General features: G+C 47.6%; 1 protein-coding gene across 1 annotated transcript in view; it reads left to right on the top strand.

Moving 5' to 3' along the window:
* Positions 1-24,545, top strand: part of LOC119702486 (hexokinase-1) — a 36,487-nt gene extending 11,942 nt beyond the window's left edge. The window contains exons 4-18 of the mRNA XM_038140702.1: positions 4,248-4,367; positions 7,049-7,144; positions 8,901-9,000; positions 9,083-9,266; positions 9,468-9,623; positions 11,221-11,454; positions 12,819-13,123; positions 13,658-13,806; positions 13,907-14,026; positions 14,874-14,969; positions 15,687-15,786; positions 17,687-17,870; positions 19,618-19,773; positions 20,451-20,684; positions 21,391-24,545. Coding sequence (XP_037996630.1) covers positions 4,248-4,367; positions 7,049-7,144; positions 8,901-9,000; positions 9,083-9,266; positions 9,468-9,623; positions 11,221-11,454; positions 12,819-13,123; positions 13,658-13,806; positions 13,907-14,026; positions 14,874-14,969; positions 15,687-15,786; positions 17,687-17,870; positions 19,618-19,773; positions 20,451-20,684; positions 21,391-21,535 — 2,379 coding nt within the window. The 3' untranslated portion in view covers positions 21,536-24,545. The remainder of the gene's footprint in view (positions 1-4,247; positions 4,368-7,048; positions 7,145-8,900; positions 9,001-9,082; positions 9,267-9,467; positions 9,624-11,220; positions 11,455-12,818; positions 13,124-13,657; positions 13,807-13,906; positions 14,027-14,873; positions 14,970-15,686; positions 15,787-17,686; positions 17,871-19,617; positions 19,774-20,450; positions 20,685-21,390) is intronic.
* Positions 24,546-25,133: the final 588 nt, after the last annotated feature.

Consider the following 25,133-nt stretch of genomic DNA (forward strand, 5'->3'; position numbering starts at 1 on the left):
TTTTGGCACAGCTTCTCTGAAGTTTTGTTGAGTAATTGAGAAGTTTTTTTTTTTTTAGTCTTCTCTGTTCCAAGAGTAGAAAATATTTGTATCCATTCACTCGGATTTCAAATTGAGTTCTTTGAAAGTTTTTTTGGTTTTTTTTTTTTATGATCGGGAGGTGGATTACACTGGCAGATTTGTCTCCGTGTCAGCCTAAGGCAAAACAAGTAATTTTCATTGTTGGAAACAGCAAGGTTTCTACACTTTTTATTAGAATGAGGTGCTGTTCAGGAGAGTGAGACCTGCAGGAAATTTAAAGCTTGTTTCAGAAGAGTAAGCAAAATAGGAGAAAAAGAAAAATTATGGGAACAGCATTTCTACCTTTCATATATTTTCTGTAGTCACCTTAATATCTTTACTGTCTGTGTGTAATAAGTGGTTTTCATTCCCGTGCAGCAGTGAGTGTAAGATGGCACTCATGGCTTGTCAATAGAACTGATAAAAGCATTGCTGTGATATCTGAACCACGGCAGTAAAATAACCTTCTTGGAAGGACTCTTCCTAACCTTATTGCTTTGTTTTTGGGCCAAAAGGTCATGCAGTGGCTTTCCCACAGGGTGGTTTTGGAGGGCAGCTGAGCTGAGCTGAGCTGAGCTGCCTGTGGCTGGTGGAGGCAGGGAAGTTGGGTGGGCTGCTCGGAGGCAGGTTGGCAGCAGGGGTTGCTTGTCCATGGATGGGTGTCAGGAGCTGGAGGCTGACAGGCAGCAGGGCTGTCTGCACACCCCAGTGTCTGTCCTGGGGAGGCAAGGCAGGCTGGCTTTAGGGGATTCTAGACAGAGACATGATAAGGAAGCTGGGAAGGGAGGCATCAGGTCTGCTTTCTTTCCGTGTCTTTGTCATATCTGTGTTTCAATTTTTCAATATCCAAAGGCCATTTGGCTGCTGGGAAGCAGCAGTGTGGAGCTCAGGCTGATAGGCTTTGTCATGGCTTTTAGGCTGAAAGAAAGGCGAGCAAGGCTTCTGCTGACCCCATGGGCTCCGTATTGAAGTGCCAGGAAAATAACAGCAGAACTTGGAAGCATTATCAGAATAGCACCTGGGTTTGAAGTTGTTCCATGATGATATCCAGTGCTTGCTGTGTGCCTTCAGAAGTAAGCATGGGGGATGCCCAGGAGGCAGGCAGGCAGCTGATGATTTGGTGCTTATGACTGAAGTCTACACTTAAGGTTTTCTGAAATGTCTGAGCCAGATTTGTGGAATACTTGGACTGAGCTGCCTGTGTAGGGTAGGCTACTAATGATTTCCAGCAAGCTGTGTCATTAACTTTGCTGAGTTACACTCCTAAAGCTTAGTGCCTAATCAGCTTATTGAAAGATTGTGATTTATGGCTTCACATCTCACTAACGTGGTTCGTTTTGGTATTTTCTACTTCACGGCATTCAGACCTCCATTTTTGTCCATCTGTCAGGCGTGGGCTCTCAGTTTTACCAGTCAGAGATAGTTCCCCTATTGAAGTCAAGGGCAAAACTCTGATTGACTTCAGCAGTGTAATAGCAGGTCTAAAATTTGTAAGAATCCTGTCTCCTGTGTCAGCTCAGTGAATGGGAATGTGCCTGACTCTTGATTTTGGTGTTGCTTTTTGTGTTGTGCCACCACTGGAGGTAACTTAGGGATTTGTGGCTGTTCTCTGGAGCTCAATCTGTGGTTTCCTTGCTCCTTAAATCATCCCCACTGGGAGGATGGGCCTGAGCTTGGATTTGAGGGGCTTGGGCCTGAGCTTGGATCTCCAGTTGCTTGTCCAAGTCTGCTGGCCAAACGCATCGTTGTGGAGACCTCTTGGAGCCCAGCTTGAGCAGCCAGCTTCTTGGTCAGGGGAATTAAACCTCATCTGCTGCTCAGGGTCTCGGGCTGTATTATTGCCTCAGGTCTATAAACCAGACTGGTCCTTTCCTCTTGGCTGTGGCATTCTCTCTGTCCACCTTTTTGACCTATGATAAAATATTTGGCTCACACTGTTCCCTACTGCATATCTGTGGGTAAAAGAAGATTTTGATTTTTCCTCAGTGCACCTTCCCTACTTTATTGAAATTTTACTGGATTTGTAATGTTGCTTCTACTGTCCAGTCAGAGTCCTTTGGCACTGGTAAGGTTGGATGTTGATGTGGGCATGGGCACACACAGTGTGTCTTGAGTCTTCTTAGGAAAAATTTACGAGTGACAGTGGCAGCAAAGCCAATAAATGCCTGTCTTTTTTCTGCTTTTGAGCCATGCCATCCCTCTGTGGTTTATGAACAACAGTAGCACAGCCAGACCGTGCATCACTGACTAGACACAGCTCCTGTAGTGTCCACATTATGGCTAATAGTTAACTGCATTAGCCTGCCCTCCCATGTGCTGCTGACTCACACAGGTGGGCTTCAGCAGGTCCTGCCAGGCCTGCGCGGGCAAACACAGCAGATGCACAGACTTTTTGGAGTATTTTGGGAATGCCCAGGAATTTTTTGCATTTAGACTTACAAAGCAGATCCTGTCTTTTCTCTATGCATTCGTAGTTTGTTGCATGAGAGGGATTTTTGCAACAACATACACAGTCAACATTTCTGCTTCCTGCTCTCTGAACTCCCGAGGGGTTTGAGTTGGCCCCTGGATTTTGTTTGTGGTCCTGGAAGCAGCTGAAAGTTTAGTAGGATTGAGTATTCAGCGAGATACTTTCAGATGGGAAGCATAATCAAAACACACACTCCTGCTGTTTCTGTGTTCCTCCTGGAGAAGTTACCATATTTTATTATGTAACTGTAGTTCTTTTCCTAATTCCTCTGTCCCTCATCTGGACAGCTGAAAATTGTCTTCCAGAAGTGCAGCAGAGTGCATTGCATTCCCATGTTTTTTCTCTGCGTGGGCTCAGAAAAATGTCTTTGATTTGCCCAGGGCAATGAATGGCAACATTCTCCCTGGGAAACCACTGTACTTTTCCTTAATCAAATCTGACCTCATTTAAGGCATGAGTTTAAGGTGTTCAGTTTAATTGTAACATTACACACACTGCTTCTTGACCTGCTTTGAAGGACAAAATATTCCTATTCATCCTTTGTAATTGCTGCAGTCTGTCTGTAGTACATTCCTGTCTCTCCAAGACTCTCAATTGTTCTTAATAAAGCTGTGTGGGCTAATTGGAACCAACAGATGTCTTTGTGTACTCCCTCCCAGTTATCCCCAGTCTTCTGGGCAGATTACCTCCTCTCATCCCACCAATGCTGTAGATAGGATTTGTTTAATTTTCTTTGGGTTTTTGTTTTTGAGGGAGTTAAAATGTGAGGCACAGTTGTATCTTGGGGCAGGCAGTGACTTGTTAATAGCTCTCCATCCATCTGTGCTATGGGTCAGTTGAAGGCATGTCTGGCTTTCTGATGCTGGTAAATACAAACCTGTGTTTTTGCTGTTTCAATTGCTCAGGCTTGATTTCAGCTTTGAGCATTGCAGTCTACCTGAGGGGTTTTCCAAGTGGCTCAGTGGGAGAGGCCTTTGTGCCTCCCTGGTTCCTGGCCTGGCTGACAGGGACACAGAGTGCCATGGTCACAGGTGCCATCGAGGCATCTGGGTGGGAGTTGGTACCCACAAGCCTGCCTGCATAGTCCAACCTTTAAAAAAAAGCAGAAAATATCTCCATTTTGGGTTGTTTCTCAGAACATGGAAAAATATTTAGATGAATCCCTTGGGTTTCCTTTTTGTTTGTTTTTTGTGTGCTTTAGGCCTAGATTGGAGATGATGCTCTTTTGAGTGGCTCCTGCAAAGTGCTGGGTTCTCTGGTCTCAGCAGTGCCTGAGTGAAGCAGATGTTGTCTTCTCTACATCACTGTAAAAGTGCTCAACCTCCTCTGGGACTGGATCCCAAATGTTCTTTGGACTGGCTCCTTCCTGTTATAGAAAAGTAAAAAGAGCATTTTTGTTCTCATCAAATGTTAAGTGGAAGGGTTACAGCAGGCTCGAGAGCCACGAGCCTCTTGTTTCAGGAAGTGTTTTTACATGGGTCTAAAAGATGCCTGCAGAATAAGGTGTGTAAAAGGACAGTGCATTTCATAATGTATCAATTATTAAGGTATTAATATACCCTGCTATTTTCATAGCTATGCCATTTATACATCTTTTAAAATCTAGAGAGCTATTTTCCCCTTTCCCCTCACTCAGAGCAGTTTTCATATGGAGTTTGAAACATTTTTTCCCTGAAGCTGTGTCTCTAATCGTGATGTTTTTATATTTTTCTTACAGCTTTTTGATCATGTTGCTGAATGCCTGGGAGACTTTATGGAGAAACAACAAATCAAAGACAAGAAACTGCCAGTCGGGTTTACGTTTTCCTTCCCCTGTCGACAATCCAAGCTAGATGAGGTAAGAGGATTTCACTATTTTCTTAATACACAGAAGAGCTGCCATGTTATTAAAACACTGTCATGAAAGCTGCATGCCAGACAGGTCTCGTTTTGGGGGTAAATGAGTATTATATGTCACTGTCAGACTGTGTTTGTGTTTATGTTTCTGCCGGAAAGAGCTGGGTGACAAAAGAGGAGGAGACAGCCGATGTTTTGTGCTGAGCTCCTCGGTGTTATGGCTTACCCTCTAAACATGGCAGTGGTTTTCCCTGCCTCCTGTGCCGCCTTTTTCCCCTCTCCCTGGGGGATGGTTGGTGTGACCCAGCCCAGCAGGGTTTGCTGGGTTTTGCTGCCCCTCACAAGTGCACAGGGATCCGGATCCAGGTGTCCATGCCAAGCGTGATCCTGATCCCGGGCACCAGGGTCAATTGAAAAGGTCACCTGGAGCCAGCGTGCCGTGCAAAGGGATGGGGATAACCCATCACCCCCTGGTGAGATTCCCATGACAGGGATGCTGTGGTGTTTTCCTCTTTTTGCTCCTGGACCACAAATGACTCAGCAGGCTCCCGGTACAGCATTGCCATGGCAACGGTGTAGCAAATGAGTGCAGGAAAGTTAAATCTACACAAAACACGCAGAGGTTGCCCTGTTAAAGCATGACCTGCTTTTCCAGCTTGCAGGTCTCTAGGTTAGCCTGGTGCAACAGCCCCTCAGATGCTGGTGCTGAGGAGGGCCAGGTGAGGCATGGTTTTCATTTTCATGCATTTCGTACTTCATGGGCAGTGCTGAGAGCTGAACCCAAGGGTGCTGACTAACTCAGGGTCTGAAAGCAGTTCAGAGCAGGGAGCTGCCTTTACCTGCATCAGATCAGAAGAGTTGATCTTGGGGCAGCTCTCCCATCTGGCTGTGGTGCATGGTGAGGCTCGGGCTCCTGACCACAGCAGAGCCGTGCTGGGTTGTGGTTGTAAAGCTGAGTTGCCCTTGGGAAGGTTTGTTTAGCTACATGATGAAAGGAGCTTGTTTGTGGGCTGGTTTGCTCCAGCCAGCTGGGATGGAGTCGTGTTTGTGTGGGGCAGGGGCAGGCAGCACGTGGGGTGCCGTGGGGACACCTGAGCAGTGGCAGAGTGGAGTGGGATAGTAACAAGACAAGGAAGGGTGTCTCTTGAAGAGAAAACCCAACAGCAAAAAAAACTTATTAACAGTTTTGCTGATGTGTTTTGAGTGTTTGAAATTTTTTTTGGAAAAATATTATAAATAAAAAATATTTTTGAAAAATGTTTTTTTCTGGATTCTGTGGGCCAGGTTTGTTCTTGAATTGCTGCTTCTGTGAGGCTGTACTTGCCTGGGTGCTGTTTTCTTGTGCTTGGTGAGCAGAAGGAGGCAAGGTGGTCCCTGTTTGCTCCAAGGGTGATAAGATGGGCACTGCATGGTTGGGCCCCACTCAACCCTGCTGCATTCCAAGGGCTCCTTTCTGCTGCCAAGGCTTCGCTGGTGAAGGAAAAATTCCTTCCAGCACAGTGGCCAGTCACGCTGAGAGGAGCTGCTCTTTGCCACTGTGGTTTGACCAGTTTCTTATAAAAGTTTTGTGAAACAAGGTGCCCTTTTTGCCTATGAAGGCTGTGCCAGCAGAGTGGGCTTTCCCACAGTTTCCCTGCACAGCAGCTCAGGGCTTTGCTGGATTTCTAAATAGTGCCCACGAGGGCAGCACATTGGCAAAACTTACACAAACTGAGTTTGTAGGCAAGGGGTAGGAGAGTATCTCCTGGTCTGGAAAGAGCTGCCCTGACCCTCTGTCCCCTGTAGCTGTCTCAGTTTGGAGGGAAAATTTGATTTTTAAGCTGAGATATGGGCAAACATGGACCTGGGCAATGGCTGCTTGTGCCTACAGGCTTCATCTTTTCTGGGTTTTAGCTTCTTGGACTCCTGTTGTGACAGATTTGAGCATTGTGGTGGATATGGAAAGCTGAGCTGGTTTGAGTTGTCTTTCTGACAATTGATTACTGTCAAAACTCTTTTCTTTCTTTTATTATTATTTACCTGTAGACTGAATGCTCTGATTCAGCCAGGAATTATGCAAATAGCAAAAAAATCAGTGTAGTCATTACCTTGGGGGATTTGCAGGCTCTTCATGATGGTTTGCAGACAAGGAATTCAATACTAGGATTTCCTTTTTGATCTGTGCTGTAAAGTAGGGACATGCATTGTTACATCTCCAGTATTTTCATTTGCCTCAACCCATAAACGTGATCCCAGAGTTAAACAAGCCCAGACAGATGGGACTCCAGGCAGCGAATGTGCAGCAGCCTGATCCCCACTGCAGCTGAACCCTGGACATGCCAACATCATATCCCTGCTCTGTAGTCAGTCCTGTACAGTCAGCTTTTTCTGAAAGCAGTCTATTTCCATGGCCCAAAAGGATTAAATGGTTTTCCAAGAAAAACTGTCGAGGAGTAGCAGGGACAAGAGTAGGCTGGAAGTACAAAATGCAAACACACCATTTTCCAGCAAGGGAGGGGAAAAGAATTTTCTGTCTTTCATCTCACTGTAAGTAGGCTCTAAGACCACCAGTTGTCTCGGGTTGTTAGAGGTCCTGTGAGAAAAGATACCTGAAGATTCATTTTAAGTATATAGTCTTGTTTTTAAGGGAAAAAAAAAATCAGTGTGTGTCTTACGTTGAACGTTGCTGTGTTGTTTTATCAGGGCTTTCTGATAACCTGGACGAAGCGCTTCAAAGCGAGCGGAGTGGAGGGAGCAGACGTCGTGAGGCTGCTTAACAAGGCCATCAAGAAACGTGGGGTAAATTGCACTTCCTTTTCTCTTTTAGCTGTACCTCAGCTTTGTCAGGGACCACTCTTCGTGTCACTCACTAGAGCAGGTGGTTTGAGTGGTGGTGGAGCTCTGCTTCCTTGCATGAAAATGCGTGGGTTTGCTGGAAAAAGAGGCGGCGTCAGAGTTGCCGTGTGGAAGCTGTGATTTTCCTCACAGCACAGAGCTGAGTTGCTGTGTCGTGGCTTTTTGCTGGCAACCTTCAGTGATTTTATCACTCTTCAAAAACTGAAGAAGTGCTGTGTGGCAGTGCTGTGGCTTTTCAGTGATACCAACACGTCCCATTCCTGAGAAACTTGTTTCTCGTGGACTGGACTCAGCTCAGTTGTGCACTTGCTGTGTGTGGGAGCAGGAGAGGAGCCGAGCAGAGGAGAAGGGGATTTCAGGCTCAGCAGGCTCTTGCTCCCTGCAGTTTTTCTGTGTTGACTTTATAGAGAGTGAAGGTGACCAGGTTGCTGATTTAAATAAATAAAAAGGCACTGAGCATGAGAGGGAATGAATTTGGGTTTGCATAATGCTTGCAGCCAGGTCATATGTTGATTACTCAGCATCCAAAAATTCATTGGAAACCGTGAAGTATTTGCTTTCTTTGGGCAGTCGTGGACTCAAGCAAAACCTGAATTTTGCCCTCACCAAACAACATTACTGGAGTCAGTTACTATCATTAGACTTGGCAGAATGTCACACACTGAAGAATCTGGAGAGGAATGGCTACATGTAATTTATTTAATTACATTATTTTTGTATTAAAATCGTCACTTGAAATAAAGCACATTGATGGTTTAAGTAAACCTATAAGAAATATTTTCTAGATTGATGCCTCAAACAACTGCTTCAAATCATTCCATGATGTTTCAGTGCAAAGTTCCTTCTCCCTCGTTTCTTTCCTTCCTGTGTGCTTATGTGAGAGCAGGCCTGTGCTCTCTAGAGTGATCCTAGTGCTGTTTTGTTGCTTGCATTAGTCTGCTCTCACTGCCTTCTTGGGTACGTGGGATGGGGAACTGGCAGACAGAACATTTTAAAAGATGAGTTGTGATATTTAGACAGATTATTTGTCTCCTGTTCCTTGTGAAACTCTTTGCTGAAAGCAAACTGGTGAGGAACAGGAGCAGTGTTTTCCAGAGCAGCCCTGTGACCCAAACTGTTAGAATTTGAAATGTAGGGAATTCTTAGAACTTTGGGCCTGTAAGCCAAAGTTTAGAATTAAACATAGGATTTGATCTGAGACCTTGGAAAAGGGTCCCAAACTAAGGTGCTAGAAGCAAGAATGTGGATTTATAGTTTGAAGCAGAAACACCTTAAGCTAAGTGGAGGAAAGCTTAGAGTTTTAGAGTTTAAGATATAAAAAAATAAAAGTATTTACAAGGGTAAACAACAAGTTTAGAATGCAGTACTGTAGGTTTGTGTGTTATAATATGATTGACTAAGAAAGCTTACACTGTAACATGGGTCCATAAGATGAAATATTTAAGAACTGGGTCAAAGGCATAAATATCCTTGTTGGCAGTGTTTTATTAGTCAATAAATCCTTAAAAGGTCTTGTAGCTAGGGGTCTTTGACCTTCTGAGCCGTGCTGTAAAGATGTGGGCTGAACTCACCCTTCCTACCTATGTAGAAGATAAAAAAATAAACCACATCATCAAAACCAACTCAGAGGTCCCATCTGTAACTCATCCAAAGCTCCTTCCAAAATCACCCTCCCAAGTGATGCCCTGTTTCCCCCCAGGACTACGATGCAGATATCATGGCAGTGGTGAACGACACCGTGGGGACCATGATGACCTGTGGCTTTGATGACCAGCGCTGCGAAGTCGGCCTGATCATCGGTAACGCTCGCGGCGGGCGCGGGGCTGCTCTGCCTCTGCCTGCCCGGCCCAGTCAGCGCCTCCTGCTCTCCTTTCCCCCCAGGCACGGGCACCAACGCCTGCTACATGGAGGAGATGAGGCACATCGACCTGGTGGAGGGGGACGAGGGCAGGATGTGCATCAACACCGAGTGGGGGGCCTTTGGAGACGACGGCTCGCTGGAAGACATCAGGACCGAGTTCGATCGAGAGATTGACCGCGGATCCCTTAATCCCGGGAAGCAGCTGTGAGTGATTTGTGGACGTTGGTTCTGTTGTTTTCTGTTCTGTGCCCCGTTTCCCTCTTGTGTTAGCAATTCTGCAGTTCAGTAAAGCTTTGCCTGTGGTGAGGCAAACTCTGACTGGGCCAGACCTCACGGTGGCACGGCTGGGCTCTGCTTCCCAGTGTTGCCCATGGATTCGTAGGTGACTGCTGTCCTCTCCTGCAGGTTTGAGAAGATGGTCAGTGGGCTGTACATGGGGGAGCTGGTAAGGCTCATCCTGGTGAAGATGGCCAAGGAGGGGCTGCTCTTTGAGGGGAGAATCACCCCTGAGCTTCTCACCAAAGGGAAGTTTGAGACAAAGCATGTTTCTGCCATTGAAAAGTGAGTAATCTATCCCTTTTCACTCCTTGGGCTTCACAGTGACTCTGAATGTTAATTTTCCTGCTCTTTTTGCTTTGTGGGCAAGCGTGCTGCATTGGGGGTGTCTGCCATTCTCTACTGCCTGAACAGAGCTGGCATATGGGGACCCCCAGCAGACAGTCTGTGCCCTCCTCCTCGAGATTTCTCCCTTCTGTGTTGGGAGGAACTCTAAAGTCTGCCAGTCCATGCAGCTTTCAGGGTACGAGCTGTAGTACCTCTCTCACTGCTCACAGAGTTGCTACCCTGCAGCTAAACATGGGAGTGAGTTGGCTTAGTGCCTCCTAGCAAATGCTTGTGCTGCTCCTTGCTGTATCCCTGGGATTGCTGGGCAGAAGGAAAACAAGTGTGACAAGGCAGAGCATTCAGTCTCGTAGGCAGGGCCGGGTGCTGCACAGTGACCTCTGAGCTATGTGCCAGCTGGTTTCTTAGAGTGTCATCACCCCTTTGGTCAGTACTCACAGGCTCTTCCCCCCTGTGTTTTTAAAATTCACATCACTGGGATAGTTTGTACCATAGTCATTGGGCTGGATTTTCTTTTTGAAACGGCAAGTACAACTCCAAGGGAACAGCCAGTAACTTCTATAATGCCTGTTCATCCTGCCACAGTTTACTCGTGTCCCTGCAGACTCTGTTATCTGAACAGCTTTTCATCAAATGTGCGTGCTCATTTGTTTTAACCACGGAGGTCTGTGTTGTGGTCCAAGGTAATGTTGAACAGCAGTGAGAAAAATGCAATTATTGAGAAATTCGGTTCCTAAGAGGAAAAATTTGCCCTGAAATCCCACCTTACTTCCTGAAGAGGCACTTTGGTTATAAGTAGGGGGCACATGCCCATGCAGCTTCAAATTTCTAGCTGGTGCTAGCAAGATGCAAGAGTCCTTAAAAAGATGTATGGAGTGCAGTTAGAGATGACAAGATATATACCCATCGTATTTTTGTCTGGGAAATGACCAAGCTGGACAAGGAGAAGTTTGGCCAGAAGATTTGCTCTCAGGCTGGATGCTAATAAGGAAAAAAAATGCAAGAGGCAGAGATTCAGTAGGGTTGTAAAAGCTTGAAAAGAGACCCGTTAGGATGAAATTGCTTAGGCAACCTTTGCTCAGGGTTTTGTTTTTCACACTGGGCTTAATTTATCAAGACATGCGAGGGAATGAGTGTGGGATTAGGTGTGTGCTGAGGCCTGTCCTGAATTGTGGGGCTGGTGCTTCATGCTTGAGAGAAGCCATTTGCAGTTTAAAGCATCACTGTAATGAACTGTAATTTCAGTTCCTCCAGGTACTCCCCATGGTGCGGCTGCTGTGGTACCTGGAATTGCATTGTTTGTGGGTGGCATGTTGGCACCAGGAGACATGCTTTAATGGAAAGCTTTTCCATCTGTGAATGAATGCATGCTCAGAGCGTTTTATTTCAAGCCTCATGGAGCTTTCTAGTCCAGATCTCTAAGAAATGTTCTTTCTAACTGTCTTAAACCCCAGGCAGGCAGGGACACCCATGTCTGGACGTTCCTCAGTCCTGCAGTCCAGCACACGCCCACTGAGGAGTCCCCTTTGCTTTGCAGGAGCAAAGAAGGTCTGAACAAAGCCAAAGAAATCCTGACCCGGCTGGGGGTGGAGCCGTCCCACGAGGACTGCATCGCTGTCCAGCACGTCTGCACCATCGTGTCCTTCCGCTCGGCCAACCTGGTGGCCTCCACCCTGGGCGCCATCCTCAACCAGCTGCGTGACAACAAGGGCGTGGGCCGCCTGCGCACCACCGTGGGCGTGGACGGCTCCCTCTACAAGATGCACCCGCAGTGAGTGCCTCTGCTCCTGCCTCTAGCACTTCTCCTGCCACGGGCTCTGGTCCTGTCGTCCCGGGACGCCGCCCAGGAGGGCTGTGAGATGATGCAAACTGTGGGCAGGGGGGTTTAGGTCTGAGCTGGGGAGCTTGGGGGAAAGGAGAGATGTCTTTTAAGTGAAGAAAAGAAGCAAAACCCTGAGTAACTGGAGACTGCAATGTCAGGGAAAACTACAGTGGTCTGAGTAGACAGCTTAAGATATCACCAAGAGACCTCTTGGGAGGAGAGTTTCTTTGTATAAAAACTACTTTGTGCCCATTGACTGGGCTGTGGGGAGACCTGCATTAATTCACCTTCACCTCCATTTCCAGTTCAATTCCCATTCCTAACCCTATTTTTGCCAGTCTTCTGAAGATGCACTTGGAAACCAGAGGGGCGTGGGGAAAGTGCTTAGATTTCTGTGGCCTTTAAAAAAACAGCTTTGTCCTGTTTTCCCCATCTTGAAAGTTACATTTTTAGTGAAACAGCTGTATAGATTAATGTAGAAATCAGAAAATTAAGTTTATGGGGAAACTTCTGAAAGAAGTATGCCTAATGTTTCATTTTCAGTTTCTCATTATTTGTTGAAAAAGGTATTTTCCTCTGTTAAAGAAAACCATAGAAGAGAAAAGTTTCCAAGAGTGCTGTTCTGACTAGCTTTTCCAGATTGTGCAAGGTCTGGGGATTGTTAAGATAATGAACATGGACAATTTTGGTTTCTTAACTGTTTACCACACCATCTAAACCAGCGAGTTCAGGAGAGGACCCCAGGAGAGGGAATCCTAGCAGCAATGCAGCCAGGGAGTTTCTCCCATCCAAGATGGGGTTCAGGGGATGAGACTGATGCTCTCCCCTGCTTTTCCCTGGTTTTGCTTACAAATTCAGGAGGAAGGAGGCTGTGGGGAAGAACTCTTCCCTGGAAGTTTTCCTGCTTGAGAGGCTGTAGTTAGTTTGAGCATGGTGAGTTTGCCCCTTGCATTGGGTTGGTGTTGGCAGTGCAGATTTTGGGGTGAAGGGCAGCACATATTCTGGGAGGGATGCAGCGCATATTTTGGGGTGGATGAAGTGCAGATTTTGGAGGGAAGGGCAGCAGTGCAGATTTTGGTGGGGCAGCAGTGCAGATTTTGGTGGGAAGGGCAGCGCAGATTTTGGTGGGAAGGGCAGCGCAGATTTTTGGTGGGGAAGCAGTGCAGATCTTGGGGTGGAGCAGTGCAGATTCTGAGGGGTATGCAGCGCATATTCTGGGAGGGAGAGCAGTGCAGATTTTGGGGTGTGGGCAGTGCATATTCTGGGGGGGGATGCAGTGCAGAGGCCGGGCTTGCAGCCTCCCCTCCCCGCAGGTACGCCCGGCGCCTGCACAAGACCACGCGGCGCCTGGTGCCCGACTCGGAGGTGCGGTTCCTGCTGTCGGAGAGCGGCAGCGGGAAGGGAGCGGCCATGGTGACGGCCGTGGCGTACCGGCTGGCCGAGCAGCACCGCCTCATCGACGAGACCCTGGCCGAGTTCAAGCTCACCCACGAGCAGCTGCTGCAGGTGAAGAAGAGGATGAGGGCGGAGATGGAAGCGGGGCTGAAGAAGAAGACTCACGACACCGCCAAAGTGAAAATGCTGCCCACCTTCGTCCGCAGCACGCCGGATGGGACAGGTAGAGCCTGCCCTCGCTGCAGTGGGGATGCTGGCTTGGTTACAGGGCACCCAAAACGGGCTCCCAGTGTGGGGTTTGGCGAGGCTGAGCAGATCTGGTGCAACCGAAGAGGAGCCTGAGCTGTGCCAAGGAGGAGATCTCAGCGCTGGCACTGCTGGCCTGTGCTGGTTGCTGGCAGCCTGATCCCGTGTCCTTGCCTCAGGGCGCAAGCAAAGTCACAGCTTGAGGGGGGAAAACCACATCTGGGATCATAAACCCAAACCCATACGAAGCCTGCTCACGTTACTTGGGTACTTTGCATTTCAGGGTGGCTGGCCAAATTTCAGCTCTCTCTCAGGGAACAGTTGTGTGGGTCCTTTTTTCCCTTGTTGATTTAAAGGAATACAAAATAATCAGAGCAGCATCTGAAGTCCTCCTTTGATGAAGATCTTCCCAACTGAGTTTTTAGGAGATTTTTTATCAAAATACTTTGTAGAAGCATTTTTTCAGATTTTACTTATGGTTCTTCAAATATACACACATATTCTTTTACAGAGAATGGAGACTTCCTGGCACTTGACCTCGGAGGGACAAACTTTAGAGTTTTGCTGGTGAAAATCCGCAGTGGTAAAAGGAGAACAGTTGAGATGCACAACAAGATCTATGCCATTCCCATAGAGGTGATGCAGGGAACAGGAGAAGAGGTATTTGTGTTTCTCTTTGGCTGCACTGCTGCTTTTTAAATAACTCCTTAAGAGCACATAACATGTACAACTTCAAATATTATGACTTTTCTTTTCAAAGCTGTTTGATCACATCGTTACCTGCATTTCTGACTTCCTGGATTATATGGGGATAAAAGGAGCACGTCTTCCTCTTGGCTTCACCTTTTCCTTCCCTTGCAAGCAGACCAGTCTGGATGCTGTAAGTTCCTTAGTATCTTTTCAATCTGCTTCTGTGCTTATGCCAGACCTGGTTTCTCTGCCTTCATGTCATCCACGTGACACTTACAGGAAGGTCACACGAGGGGAAGGTTCGTGTGCTGACCCTGACCAGTACAGCTGCTCCTATAAATAGTTCCTTTAAGGGTAGTAATGCAAATGCTGCCCATGGCTGTGACGGATAAGAGCATTTAAATTTTCCATGGTGGTCATAGCCCTTTTTTAAGGCATTATGTTTTTTCCAACTGTGTAAACCTGCTGGTCTGTGACACTTCTGTGGTTTTGGAAGCAGTAAGCAAAAGTCCATCCCTGCTGCCAGTGCCTATTCCCAGATGATCTTGTCTCACTGGATGGAGTGGTTGCACCAGCGTCTGTGGGCTGTGTCACCCTAAGGGTGACAGCGTGGCCTGCAGCACATCCCTGACAAATGGACTTGTGTTCTTTGCACTTAGAAGAAGTTTAACTTCTTCACTGCCACATACTTATACCAACCTCTGCAGCTGTTAATAGTTTCCTGTGTACTTAGCTGGGGTTTCTTTTAAGAAAGGCATATTTTCTGTAACACTTCTTTGGGGTTTTTGAGTTTGTTGTCCCTGTCACCTTTTTGGTTTTTTTTTGGTTTTTTTTTTTTTTAAAGTTTGATGCATTGCTCTGGAAATTTAGGGCCCAGTCACAATTAGTTATTTTAGATGCAAATTTGACGTACTGAGGAGATATTCCTTTTCACAGAAACTCTTCTGTAAAACATCACACTAAAGTATTTGAGATGCTAAATGTACAGAATGACATCTGAACCTAGAAACTTGATAACCTCTTTTCTTGCTTTATAGGGTATCCTTCTCAATTGGACAAAAGGCTTCAAAGCTACAGACTGTGAGGGAGAAGATGTGGTATATTTACTTAGAGAAGGAATTAAAAGAAGAGAGGTGATTTTTCTTTCTTTTTTTCCTCATTCTACTCCTCTCCAGACTTGACAGACCTTGTGGGTCAGGCTGGCTCCCTCTCACAGGATCTGTGTGCTTTGTAGACAAAGGCTGTGCTTCCTGTCTTGCACTGAAGATTGTTTTTCCCTAGAGGCTTCTGACTTTCCACATTTGCCAGAACTTTCAAGGCTTTTTTCAAACTCTGTGGCAATTTCCACATGCGTGGAGAAAGCAGGAGTTTTCAAAGTGGTGACTGTAGGAATGCACCTCGGTGCACCCTAAAGGACAGTTTTCTCCTTCTCTTCTTGATCTTGAAAAAGCCTCAACCAGTGTAGCCAAAACTTTCTAGGAAGGGAAGAAAAATAGCCTGAGAAAGGTGTTAATTTTGCACAGATTTTATCAGCCAATGAAAAGGAAGTCTTAAAACCTTTGTTACTGGAATTGCTACACAATTGCTGTGATACTGAAAGTTTATACCATGTGCCTATGTAAAAGATGTGTGCTTAAACATACTTAAGCCAGGGATAAACTTCATTCTGAAGACAGTCAGTCATAGGTAAAGCACATACTTTAGCTGCCTGCTGGTAGTTTAGGTTCCTGTTTTTGCATGTGTGAAATGAGGCTGGTGATTTCAATTGTTTCCAGTGTGTTTCTACATCATCCCCTTTGGTGGGAGGGACTCACTCCTATTTTCTCTCTGCTATTTTCTCTCTCCCAAAGGAATTTGACTTGGATGTGGTGGCTGTGGTGAATGACACAGTGGGCACAATGATGACTTGTGCTTATGAAGATCCAAACTGTGAAATTGGGCTCATTGTGGGTATGTGATAGAGCTGCTTTTTATTAAACAGCACACCCACACATCTGTCTGTGTTCTCATGGAGGCATCCCTGTGGTTAACTGAAAATAAAGCTAGGATTTCTAGGAGTAAATGAGAGCAAAATTCAACAGCCAGCTTAGTTCTGTCCGCAGTCTGTTGAGATAAGCAGGGGCTGTGATGAACAATAAATCCTGCCTGTTTTATGTGGTAAAGGCACAGTGCTGCTTGGCAGGAGGGCAGATGTGGCCTCAGGGACCTTCAGCAGCTCCTGTTAGTTTAGCCTGTCAGAGTGTCCCTGCTGGGGTGTTCTGGTGGCCCACAGCTTTCCTCAAGCGAGTGGTCTCTCAGAATAAAGCTGCAAAGTGCAGCCACAATTCCCAGATGGCATGTGGTGGAGAGCTGTGACAGGCTGAGCACAGACACACAGCTCCCTTCCCAGCAGTGACACAGCTGAAGGAATTCCACAGGCTGCTGCCTTTGCAAATGCCACACTTGGGCAGCCTGAGTCACAGGGCAGTGTGGATTCCCAGAGCTCTCCAGAGGAATGAGTTTTCCATGGGAGGGAAGGGGACAAGGCACCTGCAAGCTTTAGGAACGCTCTCAGTTGCAAGGTGGCTTGTAGGAAAATAAAACGCCACCAATTTCTCCTGCAGACAGCTGGAAAGCATCCAGGATGAGTCAGCAGAGTGCAGTGTGGGTAGGAAGCCGTGCCTGCACAGCTCCGTCATGGCTGTTTTCAGGAACCAGAGCTCCCTGCAGGAAGGACAGCGTGTCCTTGGGGTGCTCAGACACCCCCTGGGGACTGTCCACTACAGCCATGCCAGATCTGCTGTGCAGCCAGCGTGTCTGTGTGCAGAACAGGGCGTCACAGGTGGCCTGGGCACCTCTGGGATAATGGGAATGAAAGCCCCAGGGCTCTGACAGCTCCCTCTGCCCTGCCTGGCTGACAGCACCTGCGGGAGGCTGGGCACTGCTGGCAATCTGCAGTTGGGCTTGGTCTGGTTTGCTCCTGCAAACCTGGCCCTCAGCCTGCAAACCCAGACATTCCCCCCGCCAAACCCTGTGCTGGGGCTCAGCGCTCCTGCAGCAGGGGAGAACTGTGGGAGGATCTATTTTAGCTCAGACTGTGTTGATGTAATTCCCTAAAAACACGGCAAAGGAAAACAGACATGCTGTAGCAACTGGTATATAATCTTGGATGCAGGATTAAATGAGAGTTTAAGTAACTTTAGGAGAACTTTTGCCCTGCTAGCAGCTAAAACTGCCTCTCTGTGCTAATAAAGCTTTCCTCCCTAAAGACCTCTGTGTACATGGAGCACTTTGCCACGCTCCTTAGGATCCTCTTTGAAGAAGTATCAGATATGGCCTCATCTCAACATGGAAGTAACCTTCCTGCTGGAGAAAAGAAGCAATTAAAATCAGAAAAATCCCAAGCAATTGGCTGGTAAAACCCCTGCTGCCTCAGAACTTGCTGAGGTTTTCAGTTCAACATATTTTCCTCTGAATTCTGTCGGTCTGGGGGCTTTGTGGAAGGTGGTTCCCAAGTGCAAAATCTAGCTGTCTGCTTCCTGAAGTTTTGGGGTCAGAAGCAGGTGAGGTTTTGTGTGCTGAAAGGGCTGCCCTGCTCTTCCTCTCTGCAGTGTGGGACCTTCAGCCCAGCTGGCCTGGGTGAGCTTCCTCTCTGAGCCACCCTGAGCAATGCACCACAATGTTCTCCTTCAGTTTAGGGCTGCTGAAGAGTCAGGGTTTGGGGTTTTTTTTTGGTGATGTGTCAAATGATGATTCAACTACTTCTTTGAGAAAAAAACACATTCAAGATCCCCCAGAAGGTTGCTCAGGTGTGACTTTAGCGTCGTTTTGTTCCAGCCAAACAGTAACCTCAGTGTTTTGTTTGTTTCAGGAACGGGCAGCAATGCCTGTTACATGGAGGAGATGAGGAACATAGAGATGGTGGATGGTGAGCAGGGGAGGATGTGTGTGAACACGGAGTGGGGAGCCTTTGGGGACAACGGGTGCCTGGACGACATCAGGACAATATATGACAAAGCAGTCGATGACTTCTCCCTGAATGCTGGCAAGCAGAGGTACTGCAGCATAAATGGGGTGCTGTGCCTGTAAGCCAGGCTGCCTTAAGTGCTTTTAAGACAGAACTGGGTTAGTCCCAGCTGAGAAAGGAGAGGTTAAGAGTGGAAAATGACTGCAGTCTGCTGTCCTGTGGGATCTCCCCTTTCTGTACTTTTCCTGGACACTGCTTTTTTGTGACTTATTTGCTGCCATGGGACTCCACAGCAGGGCTTTTGGTGAGGACTTCAAAAGTCTTGAAATTATGAAGAGACCCGTTTTCTCATCCTGTGCTGTATGGAGGGGGATAAGATGGCTAGTCATTCTTTTACTCTGGGTCTCAGGTTAATCTCTTTTAGCAGAACTCTCTTTGTAGAGGGCTGTGCCTGTGGAAGTCCTGAACTTACACCAGCTGGCGTGGTTAAAGCTTGGAGCTGCTCACTGTAAAGCAGTCAGGAGCTCTCAAGCAGTTGCAGCCAGCTCTTTATTCAAACGATTTTCTGGACGGGATAGGTCATGTTAGAAGTCCTGCCTTTTTTGCTTCTGCAGTTTGGTCCCCTTTTTGGGGCTCACCTTTTGTTTGGGCAAGTGCTTCCCTGTCCCTTTCAAGAAAAGGTTGACAAGGAGGTGTACCCAGTACCCAGCACTGATAAAACTGGGCTGAGACTGTTGCTTGCTAGGACTACAAACTTTCATCATTTCTTTGCGGCAGTGCTTTGATGCCAGGAGCTTTTAAAAAGATTTTGTGACCAGAGTAAATCTGCCCACAAAAACCTGAGGAATACAGACAAGTTGGCAAGTCCCACGGGAAGCTCTTTAGAAGCTGAGGCTCAAACAGACCCAGAGGGGCAGACGTGGAGCGAGCCTGATGCAGCAGCAGAGTTGGCATGGAGTAAGCAGCCAAAGGCAATAGTGGAGGCTGCCAGGGGAATAATTTATTCCAGAGATAGTCAGGCACTCAGGAGGGAGGACACTTGTTGGGTACAAACTTGAGAGAGCTCATGGTATTAAATGGACTGCATGGCCTGCTTCCAGCGGGATGGCGTGCTGGGCTCTGCTCAGTCCAGGGCACAAACCCTGCTGTGGAGCTTCAGGAGGTGAAATAAAGGATGCGTCACTGAATGCCCTTCTCAGGAAATGGAGCTGTTCAGTTCTTGTTGGTAAGGACACAACTTACAGACCCCAAAATGCTCCGTTCAAACCAGGATGATGCTGGACGGGAGGGAGTGCAAAACATGGCTGAGACCTACAAGCAGAAAAAAGCTCAGTGCAGCAAAATTACAGGGAAACCACAAGGTACAGTCACTGCAAATGCAGTGTTTTTAAGGGAGTCCTGTGCTTCAAAACCAACCCTGTGCAAGATAAAGGATGGGAAAAACCATGTCCAGCCTGTTCACAGGACCACTGACCTGCAAGTTGGCAATCTGGTGGTCCAGGGTTGGTTTATGCTCATCAGTTAATTCAAGCACCTGGTTTCCAGTAGGCAACCAGTTATCCCATAACCCCAGGGAGGAACTAAGCTGTCTTGAACCCCTCTCAGCCCCCAAGTCTGCGCACAGGACCCAGGTTTCCCACTTGCAGTCTTGCCTCAGGCTAGAGAGAGGAAATCTCTTCCACCTGCAGACCTCTGTCTAGCACAGGACAAGGAGTGTCCCAGGAGTGATGCTTGGCCCTGGTACCTGCAGCCCTCTGTGCACAGGACACCTGGCTGATAATGATGCTGCCTTTGCAAACATGGGCAGGCTCCCTCTGAGCTGTCTTCCCTTGCAGGTATGAGAAGATGATCAGTGGGATGTACCTGGGGGAAATAGTCCGCAATATTTTGATCGACTTCACCAAACGGGGTTTCCTGTTCCGAGGCCAGATTTCAGAGACACTGAAGACCAGACATATCTTTGAAACCAAGTTCCTTTCTCAGATTGAGAGGTAAGAGCACTGCAGGGGGTCTGCTTAGAGTGACATAGTGTAGTAGTGTTCATCTGGTGACACTGCTGGATGGGAGGGACAGCTGGAGAATGTTGCTCGCTTCTCTGGAGAGAATTTGGGTTTCAGTCTGTGTGTGTACAGGATGATTCTTTACAATATCAACTGAATTTCTAACAATGCTCACTTCTAAACCCTGGGAAGGGCTGTCAAGGATTTCCTCGCACTACCATTTTATTTCCTTGTTTGGAAATCAAGCCATTTTCCTGGGCCCCTTGTGTGTGTTTAGCTGCAGTTGTGGAATTGAATGAGCACTAGCTGAGTGAGCACTGCTTACTGGGTGTTTTTGTGCTTTTATTGCTTGGACTCTGTATTTTAAAGCAATCTCTGAGGCTTCGTGGGGAAAAAAACCCAAGGTCATTGTTAAAAATATTTTCCTGGAATGCCCCATGGTGAGAAAAGAGAAGGGGAGGCAGTGCAGAGCTGGACTTGGAGCCTCTGTTGCTGCTTGCACCCCTCTCCTGCACTGCAGCACAGTGCAGGGGTGACTGAATTTGCATTCCCTGGGGTCACTTGTGCTCTCAGGAGAGGCTGCTGCCTGGGGTGGGTGCACCGTCAATGCTGTGGGGTTTATGGCTTGACTAAGGGGAAACCTGTAACACGGTGTTCTCCTCCCACAGTGACAGGTTAGCCCTGCTGCAGGTGAGAACCATCCTCCAGCAGCTGGGGCTCAACAGCACCTGCGACGACAGCATCATTGTCAAGACAGTCTGCGGGGCGGTGTCGAGGCGAGCAGCCCAGCTCTGTGGTGCTGGAATGGCTGCCATTGTAGATAAAATTAGGGAGAACAGAGGGTTAGAGCGCCTGGAGATAACGGTTGGTGTGGATGGCACTCTCTACAAACTCCACCCACAGTGAGTGTTTGCCTTCTCAGCTTTTATTTGTGCCTCGCGTGTACGTCCTTCCTCCTGATGCTCCCAACTGGACTCTCTCACTTGCTGGGATAAGAGCCAGGGGAAAAAATGTCTTTACTGGGGGCTCGAGGCTTTCTGAAGGGCAACAAGAGAATCAAGAATGACTTGTGAAAGATTCTTGGGGTGGTGACAAACTGAAGAGGACACAGCTTGCCGAGTGAGTTGGAAGCTGTATAGCAAGGGAGGGATCTCTTGGCTCTGGACAGGCAATGACAGAGCAGTGCTGAAATGCCTGATGCCTCTTTGGAGGATGTTTCTGTTCAGTGTCCAGCGGAGAAGAGCTGCTGCAGAGCAATGCAGGTGAGGGCAGGAGTCTAAAAGAGCTGGGGGCAGGAGGAGAAAAGAACTAGTGCCCACCTCTAGTGTGCATGGAGGGAGATGGGTGGGAAGGAGAGGACTTACGTGGTCTGTTCTTTTCCCTTTGCTGTGGAATAGTGATCCCAGTTAACCTCACACAGACAGGTGGGGCTGGGATGCAAGTGCTTTTTTCCTTTAATTCCTTCTGCACCCAGGCTTCAAATCCACCCTGGTTTGCAACATTTTACTTCTTAGCTTGATGAGAGGGGACGCAGTGCAAATGCCCGTGGCAGAGCTCCACAGTTGCTGCAGGACCTTCCTCACCCACTGCCCTTGTTTGCTTTCACAGCTTCTCGAGGATCATGCACCAAACTGTCAAAGATCTGGCACCCAACTGCGACGTGACCTTCCTGCTGTCGGAGGACGGCAGCGGGAAAGGGGCAGCGCTCATCACAGCGGTGGGATGCAGGCTTCGTGAGGCTGAGCAGAACTGAACTCCACAATCCTGGCCTCAATTCTGTCTTGTGTTTCTCATAAAGCAGCGACTGCATAGTCAGAACTGGTAAAAAACTCAGAACTCACTGCTTTATCGGGGGAAAAAAAAAATTACAACTAATGACATAAAAAAATAGGATACAAGATAGAATGTGTGCTCTTAATAATATCTCCTGTTTCTGGACCCCAATCTGCATGTTTCTTACTCACCTTGTTGGTACCTTCCCCATCTGTAGGTCATGGAAAAAAGCAACAGTCTATAATTTCTGCAGTTGTCAAAAATCAGTTGTTGTCTGAGACGAAATTGCCCCCAAGTGATGTGCGTTGAGAGCTCCCGTTGCATCGTACCAAACGTGTTCTTTGCAGCATCCCTGTTAAGCACACTGCCAGCACGCTGACCACCAGACCTGGGTGTTGATGCTTTTAAGTGAAGGGGAAGCAACAGTTCCCTCCTGCATTATCTACCTGCTGTTGTTTCGTCTCAGGCGGTTGTGAAAACATTTTGGTGTGTCAGCACTGTGCACGCACGTAACTCTGTAGTGGGACTTGACACCGCGACTTACTCGCTTCCTTGATGCCTCCTGTCATGGTGAAAGTAAACACCCTTGTCCCACAGATCTGGTTCCACCGGTATTCCCCATTGCTTCTGTGAGTAGTGTTGTGTTACTGGGCGAAATCCGTCACGTTTCGGCGAGAAATCCTTAAAGAGTGGTTGGTGACTGGGGTAATCCAAATCTCCAGACCTGCCAAATCAATAGATCTATGCTCCCTACACGGCTGTGCTGTGTTCTTCTGTCGAAGGGTTCTTATGGAAAATAGTTCCTGTCTCTTCTCGTTAGTCCAGGTCAGGGCACTGCAGCTGCCCTTCCTTCCACCAACCCTGCAGCTCAGCCGCGTCCCCCGGAGGCGCCTACTTCCGTCTCTCGCCTTAAATGGGTATTTGCTTCCACACAGAGCTTTAATCTTTAATGCTGTCCAGCAGTCCCTCAGAACACAAACACCCAGCCAGAGTTAGTGCGCAGAAAGGAAGAGGAAGGTTGCGCTTTGATCTTGCCTTTGAGGACCCGGGTGCGTAAACAACCCAAAAAGCCAAAACTGGGTGCAGCTTATTCCAAGGACGAAGGCAACAGCAGATCATTTACACCTGGTGTACCCTGTCCTCTGTCCAGTCAATGGCCATTATTATATTTGCATACCAGTTGCATCACTTAAATTGAGAAGCAGTTAGGAAGGTACATGTCGAGTAACATTTGTAAGTCACGCCACTTTCTGCAAAGAGGGAGACCACACAGCAGTCCTTAATTCCCACTCTTCTACCAAAAATGAATTTGAGATGTCCGCATGGTTTTCCCTGCTGCCTTTTCCTGCAGAAAGTAGATGGAAATTTGCAGGCTACACTTCTCTGCTCTCGTTCCACTCCCTAAGATTTGGATTGCCCTACCTATCAATAACATTTCAATATGCATTATGGTGCACTGTGAGTGAATGTTGTAAAGTAACCTGTAAGTCACAAACAGTCCTTGCAGCTTTAAGTGTGTGTCTACCTGAAAAATTGCATGCCTAACTGGTTTTGCAAAGGTAGAGGGTCTTTTTACTTTGCACACTAGTAGCTCCGGTACTAGTGTTACGTGATACTTGTGAAAATATTAAACTTTTTTGATGTGCGTTAACTGGTGTTTAGTGGTTCTTTCTGGAAGAGGTGCTGTTGGCTGGTGGCTTAGTGCTTTGGGAAGAGCTATTGTGTAGGGAGAGCTGCAACCTAATCCCAGTGGTGCCTGTGTTTTGTGTGTGTGTTTTTATTCCCGGGCATTCGGGGTCAGATTCACACAGGTCCCCGTGCCTCGTGTTTCCTAACGTAGTTCAGCAGAGGCACAGCGCTGACAGCGCCCAAATCTTGGGGGCCGTGTGGCTTGTCCGGGTGCCCCTCGTGCCCTGTCTTGTGCAGGGGGATCGGTGCTGCAGGGAGACCTTGGGGTGCTGCAGCGAGGGCGGTGTGCTTTCATGAGGCTGGTGATGGACCCGGCGTGTCCGTGAGCTCCCTGTGTGCGTAGGGTCAACGTCGGCTCGGTGCCGGTGTCAGGTGCTCCTGCAGCACTGGCTGGCACAGCCTGTGCTGGAGCTGTGGTAGATGAAAGCCCCTTTTGCGTACACTAAAGCTGTGCTTCTCCAATGACACGTTTTACGTTACAGCTTGCATAGTCTCTGACAGCCTTGATGTGCAGCTATGACCCCAAACAGGAGACAGAAGAAGGTGAGAAACTTTTTTGGGCACAGGGGACACAGGGGACATGTTGCATTTGGATTGCTTGAAGGTTTGCAAATCTTGTGCCTGCCATCGGCAGTGCTGTAGGGGTGGTGTGAGCCGTGCCTGGGGACCTGGCTTTGGAGCTCTTTGGCACCTGAGGGCCAGGCTCAGTGTAAGATAGAGGGTGAAGGAGGAGTGGAAGTTAAACTTGGTCTCAGGGTGACTGTGGATTTTGGAGATGCTGGCGTAGGTCCTTTTGTTTATTGGATCCAGCTCATAACAAATAGGGAGTGAGTTTGTGTTTCTAACTTTTCCTACCGTGGACCATAGTTGATGTGCTTGGTAAGACACGGCAGTTCTTTTCCAAAGGGAGACATGGTGGGATTTCCATTTCCAGACGACTTCTTACCCCTAGGAAACTGTTCCAAGTGAATCACAAGCTATAACTGTCTGAAGAAATGTCTCCAATCAATGTTACCCAATCAATGACTGAGATGTCTTTCTTAAAGCTTTTAGGCTCGGTGAATAAAATCACAGTCCTCTTAACTGTTAAGCTGTAATTACTGCAATATGAACACAAAAATCTTATATTTCCTGGGGAAAAGACCATTTGCATACCACTGTTGTAATGTCATCTGCTCCTTACTCCTCTGGGGTTCTCTCAGAAGCCTTTTGAATGGGTTTTAAAACAAGCAGACCTTGTTTTGTTTTGTTTTCTTAAGAAAATAGCAGAAGGCAAAATAAAGTGTTTCTGAACTTCTGAACCCCGTTCTGTGCTTTTTGTTCATTCCTTTGCCATAAAAATGAGATTCTTCAAGTGTTTTTCCTTACTGACTGCAGGGACTGCTTTGCCACTTGGAGCACAAGTGAACATGCAGGGGAGGGATTTTACCTGGATGTCTTAACTACTGCGTGGTATTTAATCCTGTCTGTATTTATTAATGGAGAATTGCATGTACTTACCATGGGGCATGGTGTTCCTGTTGCCTCATGTTCACAGGAATAACTTAGCCTGTCGTGTAACAAGGGCTTGGAGCATCTCTGCTTCCTTAATTGTTGCTGTTTCTATGGGATAAAACCTCAGGATCTGCACCTCGAGTCCACCAGGGCACAGAGAATTCCTTTTGCAAGGTGAAGAAATCATCCTCTGCTTTCTGCTCCCAACAAGACAAAGAGATGCCTCGAGCTGTCAGAAAACACCAGTGCCAGTCAGGGACTGCAAGGGGGATGCACTGGCAGCACGTGTGTGACTCTGGGGCATCTGGAATAGGCTCTGGCTGGATGTTCAGGTGTGATGGAAGAGGGAGGGGGAAGCTGGGGTGCTCAAGATAGGCCTGTTTAATCTAAAAAGC

Source organism: Motacilla alba, chromosome 6 (genome assembly GCF_015832195.1).
Source record: "Motacilla alba alba isolate MOTALB_02 chromosome 6, Motacilla_alba_V1.0_pri, whole genome shotgun sequence".
Taxonomy (NCBI): domain Eukaryota; kingdom Metazoa; phylum Chordata; class Aves; order Passeriformes; family Motacillidae; genus Motacilla; species Motacilla alba.